The following is an 18,051-nucleotide window of genomic DNA, read 5'->3' as shown; positions in this document are numbered from 1 at the left end:
CGTGCAACTGTGCAGAACAAAGAAACTTAGAAGAATGATGGTTGGTGGAAAGGCAGAACCTGGTCTGGGCATATGTAGTGGGTCATTTGTTTTTCAGGATCTAGTAAATCAGTGTCACTGGAAATATTTGTTACACAGCATAAGGCTATTTATGGTTAATAAGTTCACCCTGAACATATTTAATTATTTTATTTACAAATTTACCTATAAATTAAAATTTACAGCTAATACAGTTAAAAAGACCTTTTATATTTTTAAACAAACATCATAAATGTTTCCATACCTGCCTGCAGCTGTTCCGATGCAGAGTTAACCTTAGCTACAAACATAGGATCTTCAGAGTTATCGGCCTCTTGCTTGGCCACCATCAACACTCGGTTTGCAAGTCTGGCTATTGCACTTGTGTTATCAACCATAGCTTGAGGCTCATGGTTTGATATCGATGCTTCACACTGAGCTGTATGTCTCTTTATCAAATTTTCTGGAAAGAAATTATATGTTATTATTATAAAGGATTAGATTAGTTTATCCAGACCTATATGTGAAAGTCATTACAATTTTAACTATTGTGCACCTGACAATAAATACAGATTTTCATTTATTCATGCCCTACTTGAATTTTACAGATGAGGTTTGCCACTCAACCTAATCCACCTCTTTTGACTGGTAAGTAATATCAGAGTAGGGAGAGAAAATTAACAGAAAAAAAAGAAAAGACAGGCGGTTGGATAATTCATTTGTGCTAGGGGAAAGAATTCCAAGAGTTTAAAAACTCTTCCCTATGCCAAAGGAGTCTTTAGAGATAAAAGTGATGTACAGTATAATCTGGCTAACCTGATGCACTGATAAATGCTGCAGAGTCTGTTGCTTCATCAGCTAGGTCCCTGACCTTTTGTATACTCTCAGCATACTGACGACGAAGATTCTCAAAATGTTCATCTGCAGCCTTGTTGGATGGGTAGGTCATACGGATACGTCCAGCAGCAACCAACTGCGGAGTTAAGCTCTCCACCTAGTGGGTAAGAAAAAATTCTAAAGGGTATGGAAATATTAAATAGCCTTTACCCCACTACACATGGAAATAGTGATCTTCTTATACAGCTTCCAGCTTTCCTTCAGTCAAAATGTTCATGACTGAAACTTGGTTAAACGAAAGTAAATCACATTACTTGAAAGTGATAAAAAATATCAATGCTAATGTTGGAAAAATTACATTAAATTGTCAAATTGACCAATACACTGTTCCCATATCTAGATGATAAAACAAAAACTTACTTGGCCAGATGATGCCAAAAGGGCTTCTGTCAACTTCTTGTTACCACCTGAGCTTCCTGCTGCAACCATGAGTGCAGTTTTTGCTGCTCTATTACTAAACTGAGCAAGATTTGCTGCACGATTCTCAAATACTTGTTCTCGACCAGGAGTGTCTGAAAAGAAAGCAAGACTGCATTATAATAATAGACATATTATTGTATTTCAATGAAAAATTACAAAATTTAGGAAAATAATTAACTGCTAGTGCTGCCAAAGGGTGCTGCCTAAAATATATCCCAGAACTTATTGTTCTTTCATTGTTTCTTCAGCTCCACTGAACTTTTTGCCTTTTACTTTTGTGACTTTCTGGCCCTTATCTACAAGGTCTATAAATTGTCCAGCTCTGTCTAACTTCATTTTCCACCAAATATTTGACTTAAAAATCTTCTGTGTTAGTCCTAAAAGTCTAAAAATAAGACACTAAAAATAAGACAAAGTGTGTAGCCTAGTTCTATTGTGCTTTATTTGATGATGATGACGATGAATGAAAACACATACTGTACTGTATGCACAATTTACAATAGGCATACATCCTAGTATAGTTCCTTGGGTCTCAGACTAATGAAAGCTTAAAAATGCTAAACTGGAAAAATTACCAACTAGATTACACTTTGTGAAAACCTTCTGCACTTCTCCTCAAGGATACTAAAGTAAATAATGACAAAGCTTTGATATCTGGTGAGGTAAAGGTGATACCATTCTCTGTAACTGCACCACTATTTTCAGAATTAGATCACCTCTGAATTTCTTCTCAAGTCTGAAACAGTTTTCTAAAGGAAAAGCTATTATTATTTTTACACAGTTTAATAAAAATTGAAAGTCATATCAGACTCTTAGTGAGCTTGTTGAAGGAGTTCACCTTAAGGGGTCAAACCAAGGCATACTGGAAGTTCTAGACCCTATGGGATCAAAATAATAGCAAAACAATAAGTTGAGACTGCATGAGTCATGGTAACAATATAAACCAGGTTTCTTTATAAAGAATAACACCAGGAATGGCCACAAATATTAAAATATACAGTATGAGGATACATTATAAATTGTAAAAAATGCTAGACCTCCAAGTCTCAAACCTACCTTAGTTATGTAAAGAGAGCTTTCTTTTCTCTTCATGTTTTTATAACAGCTTTACTTATCCTTTTACTTGTCAAAAACACATTGTGATGGACTGTAATAACTTGTAAGGTATAGTTATTTTATAAAAATAGCTATTACAATACTGATGAATGTATTTTTCATATCTTAGTAGAAATGGTACTAAAAATTATGCAACACTCATATCAGACATACCTTCAGGTGCTAACACTGAATCTGTAAACTGCTTCAGCGGAGTTGTAATGTCAACAAAATCTTCTACAACACGATCTACAACTGCAGTCTGGATCTTGTTCTTGAGCTCTTGTAGTTTGGCAGACAGTGCTCTGAAATAGAAACATTATTAAATAAATCCTGTCTTGGAAGTACTGTTCTTTAAATTCATCATGTTCAAAGTTTTCCATTTATTCAGGTTTCCAAATTTCAAAAATAATTAAGAGGTTCAAATAACTTTTAAAAAATATAACAAAATCAAACTTAATCTGCATCACTAATGTTTGGAACAACTCCAAATCATGAGATATCAATTCAAATGATGCTTCATAGCCTGTTTTGGGTACCTATCAAAACAAAAATTAATATATTTTCCTGTCACAAATACAGACATAAGCTTTAGCATATATAATATTTATATGTCTGCACATGGAAATCATACTGCAAATGGGGTCAAAATAAGGTTTGCTATTTACCATGGTTACCTCTTTCTACAAAATGAGGGGACTACTGTATGCACGTAGGACCTTACAATTTCTATAACTTGGTTTTGGGCAATGCAGTAATGTAATTTTCAAATTACACACAACATAAGAAACTTCTTTTCCCATAACTCCTTACTAATATTTGAAAAAATCATTGGCCAAACAGAAAAACTTAAGCTAATTAAAAGTAATGCATCAAAAGATGGTAAATAACTGTTAAATTCATCAAAAGACGGTATGTAACTGTTAAATTCAATCACCTTGCAGCATCTTGAGCCTGAGGTGAATCCCCTTGCCCATGTCGACACATATCTGACAACTGCTGTGACAAATTGTCTACCTCATCACAAAGGGCAAGAATGCCTGACTTAGCTGGACCTGTCAATCCAGCAGCCACCTGAAAAATCAATTTTAATCTATCATTTTTTTTTCTTACATTCTAATATACTTCAAAATAATCTACCCTTCAGGTTCCCAATGAAAAAGGGTTCATTTTCAGAGCCAACTAACAATGAAACTGACAGAATACTACTGAAAATGACTGAATATATGACACTTACTACCTGACTTCAAGTGAGGAAATAAGATGCCACAAAGAGCCATTTAGTACAAGTACTATTTCTTTTGAAAACCAATTCCCAATTCATTTCTTGCATGAATATTTTTACTCACCTTCTTTCCTTCTTCTACAATAAGGCCAATAGCCTGCTGGCCTAATCCTTTGTCATCCAAAGAGGGGTTATTCAACCATCTCTGTGCTTGTTCCAGTCGTCCAGCAACTGTATGAGCAGGTTGTTGTACCCCACTTCTTTCGACATTGTTCACAGCCCTTGAGATTGCACCACTCAGCTCATTCAGTTTTTCACCAATACTTCGAGCTAGACTTTGACCCTGAAAAGTGGAAATTAGATAAGAAAATATTACAACTGACACAAATAATTTCCTTTTTATTTCTTTGTCCTTCAATTCCTAGTAGCAACTAACTAACAATAACTGTACAGAGTTCCAAAAATTAAATTACTGCAAAAACAGAGCACAGAATCTATTTCTACATGGATTTGGCAATGACTATAGGGTGTAAAATTAGAAGACAGTTTGGTTGCTTTAATTTCAGAGAATATATAAAATTTATACATATTCTTTTCCACAACATAAATAAGAATGTTCATTTTAGAATATCCTGTATAAGAAAACAAGCAGAATAGAATAGAACAGAATAGAATATAAGATTTAGGCCAGAGGCCAAGTGCTGAGACCTTCAGCTCTAAAACGGAACTTGACAGAAAAAAGGTGTGACAGATGAAACAGGAGGAAAACCTCACAGTTGTGCAATGAAACAATCATTAGGAGATGGTGGAAAGTAAGAAGGAAGAGAGAGAATATAAATGGAGGTACATTAAAACGAACGAAATGGGTTGCAGCTAGGGGCTGAAGGGACACTGCAAAAACCCTTAAATAATGCCTACAGCACACCCCATGAGGTGCACTGATGGCACTACCTCCTTATGGGAAATGATGGAAATTGAATCATTTTACTGCATAAAATTTTTTTACAATACCATAACATTAAATGAGTAAGACACTAAAGTTTCTTTCTTATAATTCTAAGGTGCAACTTTTTAGGAATAGCAAAAATATAAACCAGTTTATCAATCACGTCTTAACTAAATAAGGTACATTTAAAAGAATGTGCCAATAATACTCAATTAGTACTTTATAAGGAGCTTACAGTCATCAAGTTGGAACTAAATAACATATATCAATACTATGGAAAACTTGACATCATGCCTCATGAAACAATAGATGCATGTATCCTAATTTATGTGAATTTAGGATCCTGCAATCAAATATTATAGTACTATTGTTGAATAAACTGAAAGACAAATTTCCTTTTCAAATCAGTAACATTACTGCCATACCAGTTACTATACAGAGAAGAGTAAAACTTTTTCCATAGCTATACAATACTGAATTCAGTAAGGCGTTACATTTAAAACCTACTTTCTTCTATTACAGGGAATTAATAAAGATATGCCAGTGGATGAAATCTTTGAGATTTCTTCAAGTGAAAAAACTACTTATAAAAAAGGCAGTATTTTGAGAAATACTGTACAAGTTGAGATCAATAAGCTAAATGTACAGCTTGATAAAGAATCAAAAGTAATGAAAAAAGGAAAAAATGTGAATTGCAAGATATGAACAACAGTGCAAGTAGTTTGGAAAACCTTTTTGATAAGCAGCATATATTTTACTTTAATTCACAAATGTTTAATCACTAAGACAAAAGCAAAAGTCTTCAGGGAACATATTTAGTGGATTAATATCCTACTTGTTAGATTTGCAATTACAAAATGCAAGACATTAAAAAGATAGTTTTTTCATTTGTACCAGAGGTCTCCAAACTACAACCTACAGACCAATCAAGCCTGAGAAAATGTGTAAAACATGCTATATGGACCTTGTGCCAAATAGTTCTTAGACTGCTGATTTATACATTTATCTATGATCCTCTTCTCAGCCCACTGGAATCACAAGATGCAAACTAAATATCTTTTGTACCTTTCAGCAAACATGTTATACAGGATGAAAATAGCTTCAACCCATTGCTGATAATACAGACAATGAGTGAGTATAAGTGAAAAACATTAAGCAAGAAATTGTAATAAATACAAATTCAAAATCCCATAAATACACAAAATCCCATAAATACAAACATCTTATTTTACTTATGCTTATTGCCTGAAAGAATACAATCTGCAAAGACCTGAGTTACAGCAGCAGATTAAACAATCCTCTAATCACTTCCAGGTGAGCATTCATCCTTGCAAGGGGGAATACAAGTTTACACTAGTAATACTAGAGAGAGTCTAACTGTGCTACATACTCAATCTCCACTGAATCCCCTATGCAACCTCAAGATAGCACAGCAGACTACCAATCAAATGAGCTGGGAAAATAGTCTCAGTAAAGTAAAAGGTTTGCATTTATATAAAAAGGATAATTTTACATTGGCGCTTATATAAATTTTAATAAAAACTATTTTACTAACACCGATTCATAACATACGTGGGAGGCAATGCTTTATTAAAATTCTTCAATCTGAATGTCTAACTGAAAATTTATGTGCTTGTTATCTAAACCAATAACTTTTAAAAAATGTGTCACTTCAGTTAGCCATGCCTCAATGAAAAAGCTTCTGTGATTCCTGCTCTAAGCTTATTTTACAGAATTATGTAAATTGTCAGACACATCCATATCACCTTGGAAGTGCTTGCCTGATTCTGGTTGCAAGGCACATGCTACACTGATGAGAGTGGCATTACAACTCACTTAGATCCTTAAAGCTTACATAAATGCATAGTAACTTCCAGAATTTAAATTACAAGGAGTCATCTATATTCTCTTGAGCATTTTACCAAGAAAAGTTAACTGCACCATTTAACTAACCATTTACCTCCCAGTCACAAGAAAGTTATCCTTTAACAGATATTTACCAATAACCTCAAGAGTCTGGGCATGGCTTCAAAGTACAGTAGAGTATATGAAAATTCATAATTTCTTTACTATATGACAATTCAAATCTGAACTGGATTCTCTTTGTTGAAAATAAGCAGGTACAGTACTTCAATCTGATACAATTCTTGCCTGACAGATACATATAATAAAGTTCCTAACCAGCAGGTTTACAAATCTGGATATGGCTCATGGCCCTTGACCGTTCAGATCTATGTACAGTTCCTGCCACATGGGCAATAAAATCTGGACAGTTCCAAAACAGGGTAAATATTCTTTACTGTACTTCTCTTAAGAGAATCAGTGCAAAGTACTAAAGTACTGCTCTTGTACATTGCAACCAAGTGTAATATCCTATCCATATAAACCTCTCCAAAAAAAATTTTTCTCTCTTCTGTATTAAAAATGCCAATCCAACTTGTCTTGGTAATAAATTTAACTTCTAAAATATAGATAGAATGCAGAATTGTGCCAACTGGGAGAGGAATATACAATAGGAATCTCTTTTAACTGTTGACTAATTTTCAAAAGTCACCTTTCATTTTCATTTACAGTTCTTAAGTGTTTATGGGAGATCCTAGATCCAAAAGCCATTTGATCATGACCTTCCCTTCTTGACAATATTCCAAAATATTGACAGTATAGAACTCACGCCATCTGTCTCCGCGGTAATAAAAGTTAGCTGAGCCATAGACATGAGTATGAGGGAAGGGCAGCATGCTGACTTCCCATATTTCAAAAAGATACCCAGATAACAGAAAAAAGCAAACAACAGGTTAACAATAATGTCAGGAAATTCTTAACGAAACCAAAAGAAGGCAGTATAACATCATCAGCAACAGGTTTGCCCACCAATTCATCAAATACATTTCATCCTTTAAAAAAATACCCCCATGAGTAATCTAGAGTCTACTGATACACCAAGCAACGTGTTAACAGATAATCAAAAAGTGACTATCATCTATAAAACAGATTATAGCTGGTTTGTATTGCAGTAATAGGAATGAAAATTTATTCAGCATAATAATAATGATGCCAGAAAAAATACCTGGAATACTGAGTGATTGAACTTTAGCACATTAAAAAATTTTAAATTACGTATCACTTTTTTTTTTTTTTTTTTTTTTTTTTTTTGCAAAATCATCAGTTACTTGGGTCATGCCAGATGTCTATGTGAACATCTGTAATGTTCAGTTAACAATTACTTATTTCTAATTTTTGAATGGCTACATAAACTATATGATCATTCTAGTGACTTCACCTTCAGATTCATCACTTTATACTGATATTTAAAAGAAATATCAGTGTGAGGGAATTTTTCAGTGTTTTCTTAATGGAGTTGATAAACAGTTCCATTGACTTAGTTCCCTCTATAAACTAAGTTAAATCCAGTAAACTGCTTTTCCTGTTATGTAAATGCATATACTTTTGCGTTCATCTACCCTTCCTTTTAATTAATTTCTTTACTTCTTTTATTTTTGCACACCCTTTGCTAGTCCTTTGGAGCTGCCTTTTTTTCTGCATTTATGCACCTTGCCCACTTTGCAATGTGATATTGCAATTTATTTTATTCTGAAGTTATATGTTTACTGGTTGCAAAAAAAATAACAGAAATAAAAGAAATTAATGAGATTCATTATAACCATTTGACAAAGCAGAATTAAAGAAAAAAGAAAGAAGTGCTTGTAAAGTATTTACAAATACTTCCTCAGCATTTCTGCTAAGAAATTTACACTGTTACAAGATTCTGGAATCACTGATTTATTTTCTCAAGTCTATGAAACGCCAGGTTTGTAAAATGAGTCTCATCTTTGTAAGACAACATATGTTCCTGAATAAAACGGCAAGTTTAAAGAGGGATCTATCATATTCTTTAAATAGCTATAAAGACTAAATTTGGTTTTGTGCCCTAGAAAACTAGGTCAGTGTAGATAAAACACTGATTGATCCCCAGCTATTTCACAGTATTACTTAAGATGATGCAGCTCTTTGCATTGCTTGGACATAGTGCCAAACTAGTTTTGATACCTACCACTTGGACAAACTGAAGGTTTCTCATTGTCTTGCTTTGTCTCAAGACTACACAATTTTGGGAACAAAGAATACAGGTAACACAATAAAATTCATCTATTCCCTTCCGGAATTATATATTCTGCTACATGTATATGTTTACTGCTTATGAAATTAATTGTTTATACACTTCCATTAGAAAAACCTGCCTGCAGTTTTGCTTATGTGAGCCTTCTGCCTTACTTTTCTTTTGCTTGCACCCGAGAGAAAAACTCTGGTTACATGGAATAGGGTAGAATTTGTGTTTTTTTATTGACAATGTAATACCAAAGTAACTTACTGGCCAAAGAAACCATGCCATCTCCAAAAAGAGATAATCATTATAGACAAATATTCACATCTCAATAGGTACTTCCCAAATGCCTTTTAACCCTCTTCTGCCGACTGGACGTATTTTACGTCGACATTTTTTGTCTCCCGTGTGCCGACTGGACGTATTTTACGTCAACTTACAAAAGTTTTTTTTAAAATTCGCGGAAAAATACTTATAGGCCTACCAGCGTAAAACTTTTGAATCACGCGCCTTGGGGGATGCTGGGAGCTCACAGATCAAGGTGTTGTTTTGTTTACAATCGTTACGCAGGCGCGCAAGCGCGAATTTCTTTCTTGCCGCACTAAAAAGTATCTGCGACACATCTCGGAAATTATTTCGTCACTTTGACATAATTTTTGTACCATTGTAAATTAGCCGTTACATGAAGTATTATATATGAAAATGTGCGCATTTTTATGTAGAATACATCAATAAAATACTTATGATTGTAGCTTTTATCAGTTTTGAGATATTTTTATATAAATAACGATAAGTGCCAAAATTTCAACCTTTTCGGTCACTATTTGACTTCTACCGAAATTGGTCGAAAAAACGCCAAGGAGATTGTAAAGCTAAAACTTCTTATATTTTAGTAATATTCAATCATTTACCTTAATTTTGCAACTAATTGGAAGTCTCTAGCACAATATTTCGATTTATGGTGAATTTATGAAAAAACTTTTTCCTTACGTCTGCGCATTAACTCTTCCGAAACAAATCATACATGCGATTGTGGTAATGTTTGCACCATTTTAAAATTAGCCGTTATATAAAGTTTTATATATGGAAATGTGCGCAATTTCATGCACAATACAACTAAAAACAACCCATGGTTGTAGCTTCTATCAGTTTTGAGATATTTTCATATAAATAACGATAATTGCCAAAATTTCAACCTTCGGTCAACTTTGACTCTACCGAAATGGTCGAAAAACGCAATTTTAAGCTAAAACGCTTATATTCTAGTAATATTCAAGCATTTACCTTCATTTTACAACAAATTGGAAGTCTCTAGCACAATATTTTGATTTATGGTGAATTTATGAAAAAAAATAACATTTTCTTTACGTCCGCGCGGTAACTTTTCCGAAAAAATCAAACGTGCGATTGTGGTAATGTTTGCACCATTTTAAATTAGCCGTTACATAAAGTTTTATATATGAAAATGTGCGCAATTTCATGTAGAATACAAAAAAAAAATTAATTGAAGGTTGTAGCTTTTCTCATTTTTGAAATATTTGCATATAAATCACGATAAATAGAAAAAGAACCACGTTCGGTCAACTTTGACTCTACCGAAATGGTCGAAAAACGCAATTGTAAGCTAAAACTCTTACAGTCTAGTAATATTCAGTCATTTATCTTAATCTTGAAACAAATTCGAAGTCTCTAGCAAAATATTTAGATTTATGGTGGATTTAAAAAAAAATCTTTCCTTCCCTCCGCTCGCGGATTCTCCGCCACAAATCTCCGAAATGCGTACGTTCCATTCTCGGAATATTTGCTCCGTTTCATATTAGGCATTTCATAGAGTTTTATATATGAAAATGTGCGCAATTTCATGTAGAATAAAACAAAAAATATTTGAAGGTTGTAGCTTTCCTTATTTCTGAAATAATTGCATATAAGAAATATATATATAAAAAAATTCGACATTCAATCAACTTTAACTCGTCAGATATGGTTGAAAACTGCAATTGTAAGCTAATACTCTTACAGTATAGTAATATTCAATCATTTGTCTTCATTTTGAAAGAAATTGGAAGTCTCTAGGACAATATTTAGATTTATGGTGAATTTTTGAAAAAAATATTTGTTTATGTCCGCGCGTTACGAATTCATGCATTATTTTGTGATAATATTTTCTCTGTGTTGCTTTTATCGTTTTACAATGTGTTATATACCAAAATGATTGCAATTTAGTGTACATTACAACGGGAAAAAAGTAACTTGTTACCTTTAACCGTTTTGTGCATAGCGCGATTTGAATACAATTATATATGAAATTTCATTTTTGCGCTATCATATATCGCATTATTTATATATGATAATGATAATTTTTTTCACTTCTGATGGTTGCATACTAACCTTCAGCCAATGACAAAAAAGGAGCCAAAAATGAACTCTTAATCTTGAAAACTAAGTGCGCTGTGATTTTTTGAAAAATATATTTTTTCCGCTTCCGCGCTCACTCTGAAACACCTCCGGCACACGGGAGACAATTTTTTTTTTACCGCTTCGGCGTAAGAGGGTTAAGTACCCAGATAACATAAACTAAGGCAAATAAAGCTGCAGACATAACCACAGAAATCATTATTGTGTGTTGAAAGAACAACCAATTTTCCAGCAGTGCTTGGCATTTGCTTTACTTAGATATTCAAAAATCTACTACAGTACTCGAAATACACCCCTTAATACAGACAAAAAATGGAACTGATAGTAACATACACTGAAATTATGAACATGAGACACACAAATATTAAGATTCAAAACAACAGATACTAAACAATGTGACTAGAAAATACTATAATAAAGTAATTTACTAAAACAACGAACTATTTACGAAGGAATAAATATTGGAGAACCAATATACTTTAGTTATGAACCATATCCATGGAGATTACATAAGATATTGCAGTATAAACTATGTGCAACATAAAATCCAGAAAGCATTACGTAACTAATAAACACCAAACTGTAAGGGGCTCTACTACAATTCTATAGGCCAATACCATAAACTAACATCATTAACCCTTTCGCTTACCGATGACATACGAACATCATCCAAATTTAAGTCCTTCGCTTATTGATGAAATATACGAGTATCATCCAAATTTCAGTCCCATCATAATTTCTAATCATTATTTCATGACATAATAATTACTTTAGTGGGATTTTTTATGCCATTATATAGAATAAGTAATCAGCAGCAAAATGAAACAAAATTGAGAGGTCGACCTTGAAAACTGTCGGAAATATGAGTCTTTGAACAAACAACAGTACGTACATAAACATTTTTATGATTAACACTCGAGTCACTGCCACTGCCCACAGACGTAATTGTCATAGGAGTCATAAACGGAAGGGTTAATACCCTGCACTTCAAGCACCAAATCAAACAATTTCTAATAAGCATGCATTATAATCAGTAGACAGGAAAATGTTCAATTCAAAGGCTACGACATACTAATTAGTTGATCAAAAACACATACTCATGCAATCTATGGCAATTTTAACCAACAGAGCATATCCAGGGAAGACACATAACAGTACGAGAGTTAAAAAACAGTACTTGAATGAGTTTCCTTGGAATGATGCCACCAAAAGCAATAGAAATTGAATGCTTTAATTATAACTGAAAATTATAAAAAGTTGTCAATTACCAATAATAATAATAAAAAACAAAAGGGACTTGATATCTATTAGGCCTAAAAGCCTGACAGGCAAGCAATCACTTTAAAAAAAATAAAAGCTGTTGTCACAAAAACTTACGAGTTAAAATAAATAGGCAATATTACAGTGTTATAACATAAAAAATAGTTAACTTGGAACAACTCGTCACAACTGCAAAAATATATTCCAGTGACATTCAAGAGCTTCCTTAGATACCAAAACATTCATAAAAAAAAAGACAAGAGTAACGTTACTATAATCAGTAATTCAATAACAAACCTGTGGAGTGGCTCCTTTGCCATCTTGTCGTAATTCACAGAGAGCATCAGTCATGGAGGCAATATCACCTGAGAGTTTCCTGATAACATCACGGTCAGATGGGAGGGACCGCTCAGCAACTTTCCCTGCCTGTGCCAAGATCTGACGAAGCGATTTTTCACCAATACCCCCTCGCAGGGCAGTTGGATCCTGAAAGATTAGTCAAGTGTTATACCAATACACAAGTAAAAAAAATATACGATAAGCTACGAGAACAATTTATCACAAATTTGATGGCATATCATACCTGACAGCAACAATACACTTTAAAATTCACTACATTAAAATACTTTAAAACTTTTCATGGGTGATTTAACGACAAAATAAAACAATACCAAACAGTACTCATACACCAATAACAGTAGATGAACAATAAAGAGCAGGCACATTTAAGTGGAAAAAAAATTTATATAGTAAACACATACAAGTGTGTCTTAGTTACGCAAAATCAACACTATGACAAAAATTTGTTTAAAACAAACTCCACATCCACTAACAACCTTTCAAGTTGAAGGTAACAGTCACAGTAATTTCTCTTGTATATTCTTTTAAACTAAAACAGGCATCAATCATTGATTGATGGAATGCAAGCAAAGCAAACTGCCGGACTGACCTGGAATTTCCACTGTACTCACAAAGTGAAAACAGATTAGTCAAATTATTTTTCCCTAATAATTATCAAAAATTATTGTCACAAAATAAAGATTTAAATACTGTATTCACATCTAACCTACTATAATGTCTTCCTTAGAATATAACCCCAAAATACTTTGCTGTACAAAGTGCATTTTAACAACCAAAGATAATCTATCTGTTGAAAAACTTCAATGCATGTATAGAAACAGCTTCTAAACAATCTGAAAAACACTGTGCATAATATATATAAAACCAATTAAGTGTTTGCAAATAAAAAACTCAATTAGTTCAACATTCCACACAGCCAAATTCAAGATTCTGAAAGATATGCATATACGTATACGTATGTAGTGTATATTGTACAGTGTTACTAAAGGGAAACAGTAAAACCATACCAGTGAAGTGCAAAAGTATGCAACTGATTAGAAGAGCTTTCTTATTCACTCTCCTACCTCAAAGGCAAATAATGCTTATAACAATACAGTGGTACAGTACTTACTGTTCAGAAATATACAATGTATCATCTTCAAAATACTTACTTGTAGCCAATCATGTGCAGCCTGAGCTTTGCCTTCAATAGCATTGACAGACTTCTTCATGACTGTCAAGTTATCAGCATCCCATTCTTCTTCATCGTAAGTAGTGAGCTGAAGGACACGGATGATTTCGTTGATTTCGTCTGTCATTCTCCCTACACAGCAATAAAGACAATCATATTCATGAACATCCAAAATCCCAAAAAATGCTATTTTTTTTAGCATGATTCTATGAAGCACACACTATAGCCATGCTTCTGGTCACTTTTTTTTTTTTTTTTGTTTTGTTTTTTTTTTGGGGGGGGGGGGGTTATAGGTTTGCTGTGATTCCTGTACCTAATGAGGTAACTTCTTCAATCAGTACATATCTTTCCTATGTCCTATGCCTTTCTGTATCAGTTATGGTTGCAATCATATTGTCTGAGTTTGTATTTTGCTTTATCTGCAGCTGGAAGGTGTTGAATGTTTTTCCCGTCCTTTCTTTGATGTTAGTGTGAGGTTTAATGTTATGTGACAATTTAAGTGTGACAAGTCTGACAGACTTATCTGTATTTTTGTTTTCAATATTTTGGTTATTTCTAAGGGGCCCTACCTTTTCTGATATTCTTTTTTTCACAATATCTTGCAGTTATGAATTATTATTATGGATGTTAATTTAAAGTTTTTGGCTACTTTATGTTTTGCAACGACTGACAAAGTATCACGGAATTGGTTCTATCATGCTAATTTTCTTTCTGAATGTTTATATTCATCATTAACATTTGAGATTTGAGAAATTTTATTTCCTAAAGCTGTTTTAAAGAGGATTTTTTCCTTGGATCAAGTGTCTCTTGTACTTTTATACTTCCTCCTCCAACTCAGCTTCTTAATTTGCTTCTTTTGTTGACATTCCTGTTGTCATTAGTATTCTTAATTCTCTATTATATAAGCTGAAAAATCATTCCCAAGGTCATGCATTAGCATGATGTTCTTGTCCACAGCTGAAGTATATTTATGGGTAGTGCCAGTCATATATGTGTTATGATACTGGTCGTACCAAGAATTTCACACTTTTAGGGTAGATTTTCTCCAGTGTTATATTTGTTAAAATTTTCACTATTGCACAATCCCTACATTCAACTTGCCATCTATTCTTAGGTCATGTATGCAATCAGATCTTAATTCCAATAATTAAAGTAATACTTTTTATAGCCACCCTTCTATCTCTGCAAAGTGAGGTAGAGTTGCTGTCCCTTGGATATAAAGAAAAACAATGTGGCTAGTGACAGTTACTTTGATTTTTTGTATTTCTTTGATATTCGGCAAAATAGGCAATAGCGCTTTAGTGGTTGCTTCAATTGAGAATTAACTTGCTTTTTCCAGACTCAAACACATTTACCATGTTGGCCATAAACTTATTACAGACTGACAGGGCTGCTATCTAAAGGTCAATCCTCAAAGCTTGGCCCAAGTAGTTATGCTACAGTAAATTAGCTAGGCTAGTTTAACTTTTTGACCCGTTATATTACTAAGGTAATACTTTGGGTATTATTTACTTCAGAATATGACCAAATTTCCTCTTTAAGCCTAAGACCCAGTGAACAACACCTGCAACTACATCACCAAATCAAAGTACAGGCAGTCCCTGGTTAACGGCGGGTGTTTGGTTATCTGTCAAGCGTGGGTAACCAAAAATTGTCATTAACCAAATAAATGGCATTTATGAAGCCAAAAGTGCCTATGATCCACTTAACGGCAACATTGACCAATTAACAGTGCTATTAAGAGGTTTATTGGCACCAAACTGCTTACTGGAATAAAAAATCTAGTTAATGTCGTCATTAGTCAAGCACCGTAAAGCTGAAATGCCATTAACGGGGGGGGGGGGGGGGGGGGGTGGGGGGGGGGGGGGGGGGGGGCTGCTGGCTGGCTCCCCCTGTAACCTACTGCAAACTCTTTGGCAAGCATACTTAAATTCCATGAACCATTTCCTAAATTTTGTGTCCTCAGAAAAATAATCAACCTAGTACCCTAGATGGACATATGGTTAAAATGCCAATCTACAAATATAAACCTTTTCAAAATAGATTTGAATACTATGTACTACTTACCAGCTAAATAATTTCTGTTTTCTGCTGCCTCTTCTATACCCTTCCCTCCTTGATGGAATATTTGAATGAAGATCTTCATGGAGCAAATGAGAATAGGTGATAACGTTTTTACAGCCTCAAGACATCGCATTAAAATTTCGCGGTGAACTTGGTGTGTTAATTCTTGTTGACGTCCATCGACGTCCCGTGAGACCTAATAACAAACAAATTTTTATGAAAAATATTCCACTACTTCATGGTTACTATACATAATATATTTCAGTCATAAAGAAAATACGTAGTTTACTAGTATTTATTAAACTTTACTTTCATCTGATGACAGCCTTAAAATTCAGCAGAAATTATCCAAAAATTATGAAAATGTAAAGGAGAAACCACCTGCATACCCTTTTCACTTTATATCACTGCACTGCACATGCTTAGTAGTATATAACATTTCTAAAAAAAATTCCTGGAATACTTGACTCATTTACTCTACAATAACTAAACCTCTTAGTATTCAAATGGCCTACTGATTCCAAAGAAACATTTTGCATATAATTATAATCATGACACATCAAAGAATTTATACTTCAAGGCACTTTAAAGATTTACGATATTGTGGTCTCAGTAAATTTGTCAACCAAACTATGTTTTCAGAATCGGCTAATGAACCTATAATTTGGACCTTCTCATGGTTGTACTGAAATAATGAAGGCTATTTGATTCCACTAATAATCTTGTAACTAGAGTAAGACATGAAATTTTGTAAACCATTTTAAAGAACGGTCAATGAGTATGATTTGCAAGCAATCCTAAAACATTTTAATCATAAGATCAGTGATAAGAAGAGTAACAATATTCTTTTAATTGAAATTCAAATAAAAGGTTATCACTGAAGTTCATCAGCATAAAACTGACTTCAGTATTCAATACATATAATATGGTCAATAATCTTTCACATCAGCAATGACTGCAATAATATCATAAATTTTCATGTAATGAAAAATTCTACATATTTCATGTTAAGCAATCATATGAAAATCAAAATGAAACAACAAATAACAATATACATTATTTCTACAGTAATTTAACTAATGACTTACCTGATAAAGTAACAGGCTGTAAAGAAACACTACTATAATATTCGAATGCACTGCCTCGTATCACTACTATAATATTCGAATGTACTGCGTCATATACTAAAGTGCAAAATATACTAAAATGTTATTATGAAAGCCACCTAACTTGCTATCTAACCCCCTTAATATAAAAATTTTATTTGTTTTCTACAGTATAGCATCATTATACAAGATGATGGACAAGAACATTTGATGCCAAGAGCTTACCCTGGTAAGGCATGGAGAGAGATCTTTAACAAACTGTACTAAATCTTCCATTGTTTCTATGACTTCTGCCACTGCTAAATAATCCAAGACCTTCTTACATTCTCTGATGATCTTGCGCACTTCTGATTCATCAAAGCAAAGCAGCAAATTGGATGTGCCCTGTAAAATACCTCGGGCTCCCTCTATCAATTTTTTTCTGGAAGTAAAAAGACATATTTCTGTAAATAACACACCCATTAAATATCAAGGATAATTCTTACAGATGGATAGTCTATAGTTTGGGTATCTCAGTCATACAGGATAGCAATACAATACCAACAAAACCCTCATTTTAGGCAGAGTAAAGTGTTAGGAAAAAATGCAACAAAAAAGATCCTATAAAAAAAAAAAATAAATAAACATCCTTAGATTGTGTGTACATAACAGTTAGGTAGCCCAAGTTTATCTTTTGGGAGTGCAATTGCAACTTTATTCCTGACTCTTCTATACAAACACTATACATACATATACTATGTCCTTGAAAATCTTTACCTGATGTAACATATACATGTAATTTTATTAAGCAATTCTTTGTGATTCATATATATGTAAAGCCAATACTCAAGGACTCAAGAAAAACTAGAAACTTTCAATGACTACAATGCTCCAAACCTCAATTCCTCCTGTATCATGCATGTGTCTATGAGGAGATGATTGGAAAGTGATCACTGTTGAGAACATACACATTTTCTCAGGCAAGAACCAAAA

At 33.5% G+C, this 18,051-nt stretch overlaps 1 protein-coding gene across 6 annotated transcripts in view; it reads right to left on the bottom strand.

Annotated features, from left to right (window-relative positions):
* The window catches only part of LOC135197796 (vinculin-like), a 210,932-nt gene that overhangs the window by 68,880 nt on the left and 124,001 nt on the right, over positions 1-18,051 (bottom strand). For all 6 annotated transcript variants that reach the window (XM_064224917.1, XM_064224918.1, XM_064224920.1 and 3 more), the window contains exons 4-13: positions 17,305-17,500; positions 15,977-16,169; positions 13,890-14,041; positions 12,676-12,864; positions 3,780-3,998; positions 3,368-3,504; positions 2,605-2,735; positions 1,276-1,427; positions 835-1,012; positions 284-481 (exon numbers count right to left, since the gene is read on the bottom strand). In XM_064224917.1, the coding sequence (XP_064080987.1) occupies positions 284-481; positions 835-1,012; positions 1,276-1,427; positions 2,605-2,735; positions 3,368-3,504; positions 3,780-3,998; positions 12,676-12,864; positions 13,890-14,041; positions 15,977-16,169; positions 17,305-17,500 (1,745 nt within the window). The remainder of the gene's footprint in view (positions 1-283; positions 482-834; positions 1,013-1,275; positions 1,428-2,604; positions 2,736-3,367; positions 3,505-3,779; positions 3,999-12,675; positions 12,865-13,889; positions 14,042-15,976; positions 16,170-17,304; positions 17,501-18,051) is intronic.

Source organism: Macrobrachium nipponense, chromosome 21 (assembly GCF_015104395.2).
Source record: "Macrobrachium nipponense isolate FS-2020 chromosome 21, ASM1510439v2, whole genome shotgun sequence".
Taxonomy (NCBI): Eukaryota; Metazoa; Arthropoda; class Malacostraca; order Decapoda; family Palaemonidae; genus Macrobrachium; species Macrobrachium nipponense.
The sequence above is the reverse complement of the archived record's forward strand: the minus strand, read 5'-3'. Positions and strand labels throughout refer to the sequence as shown.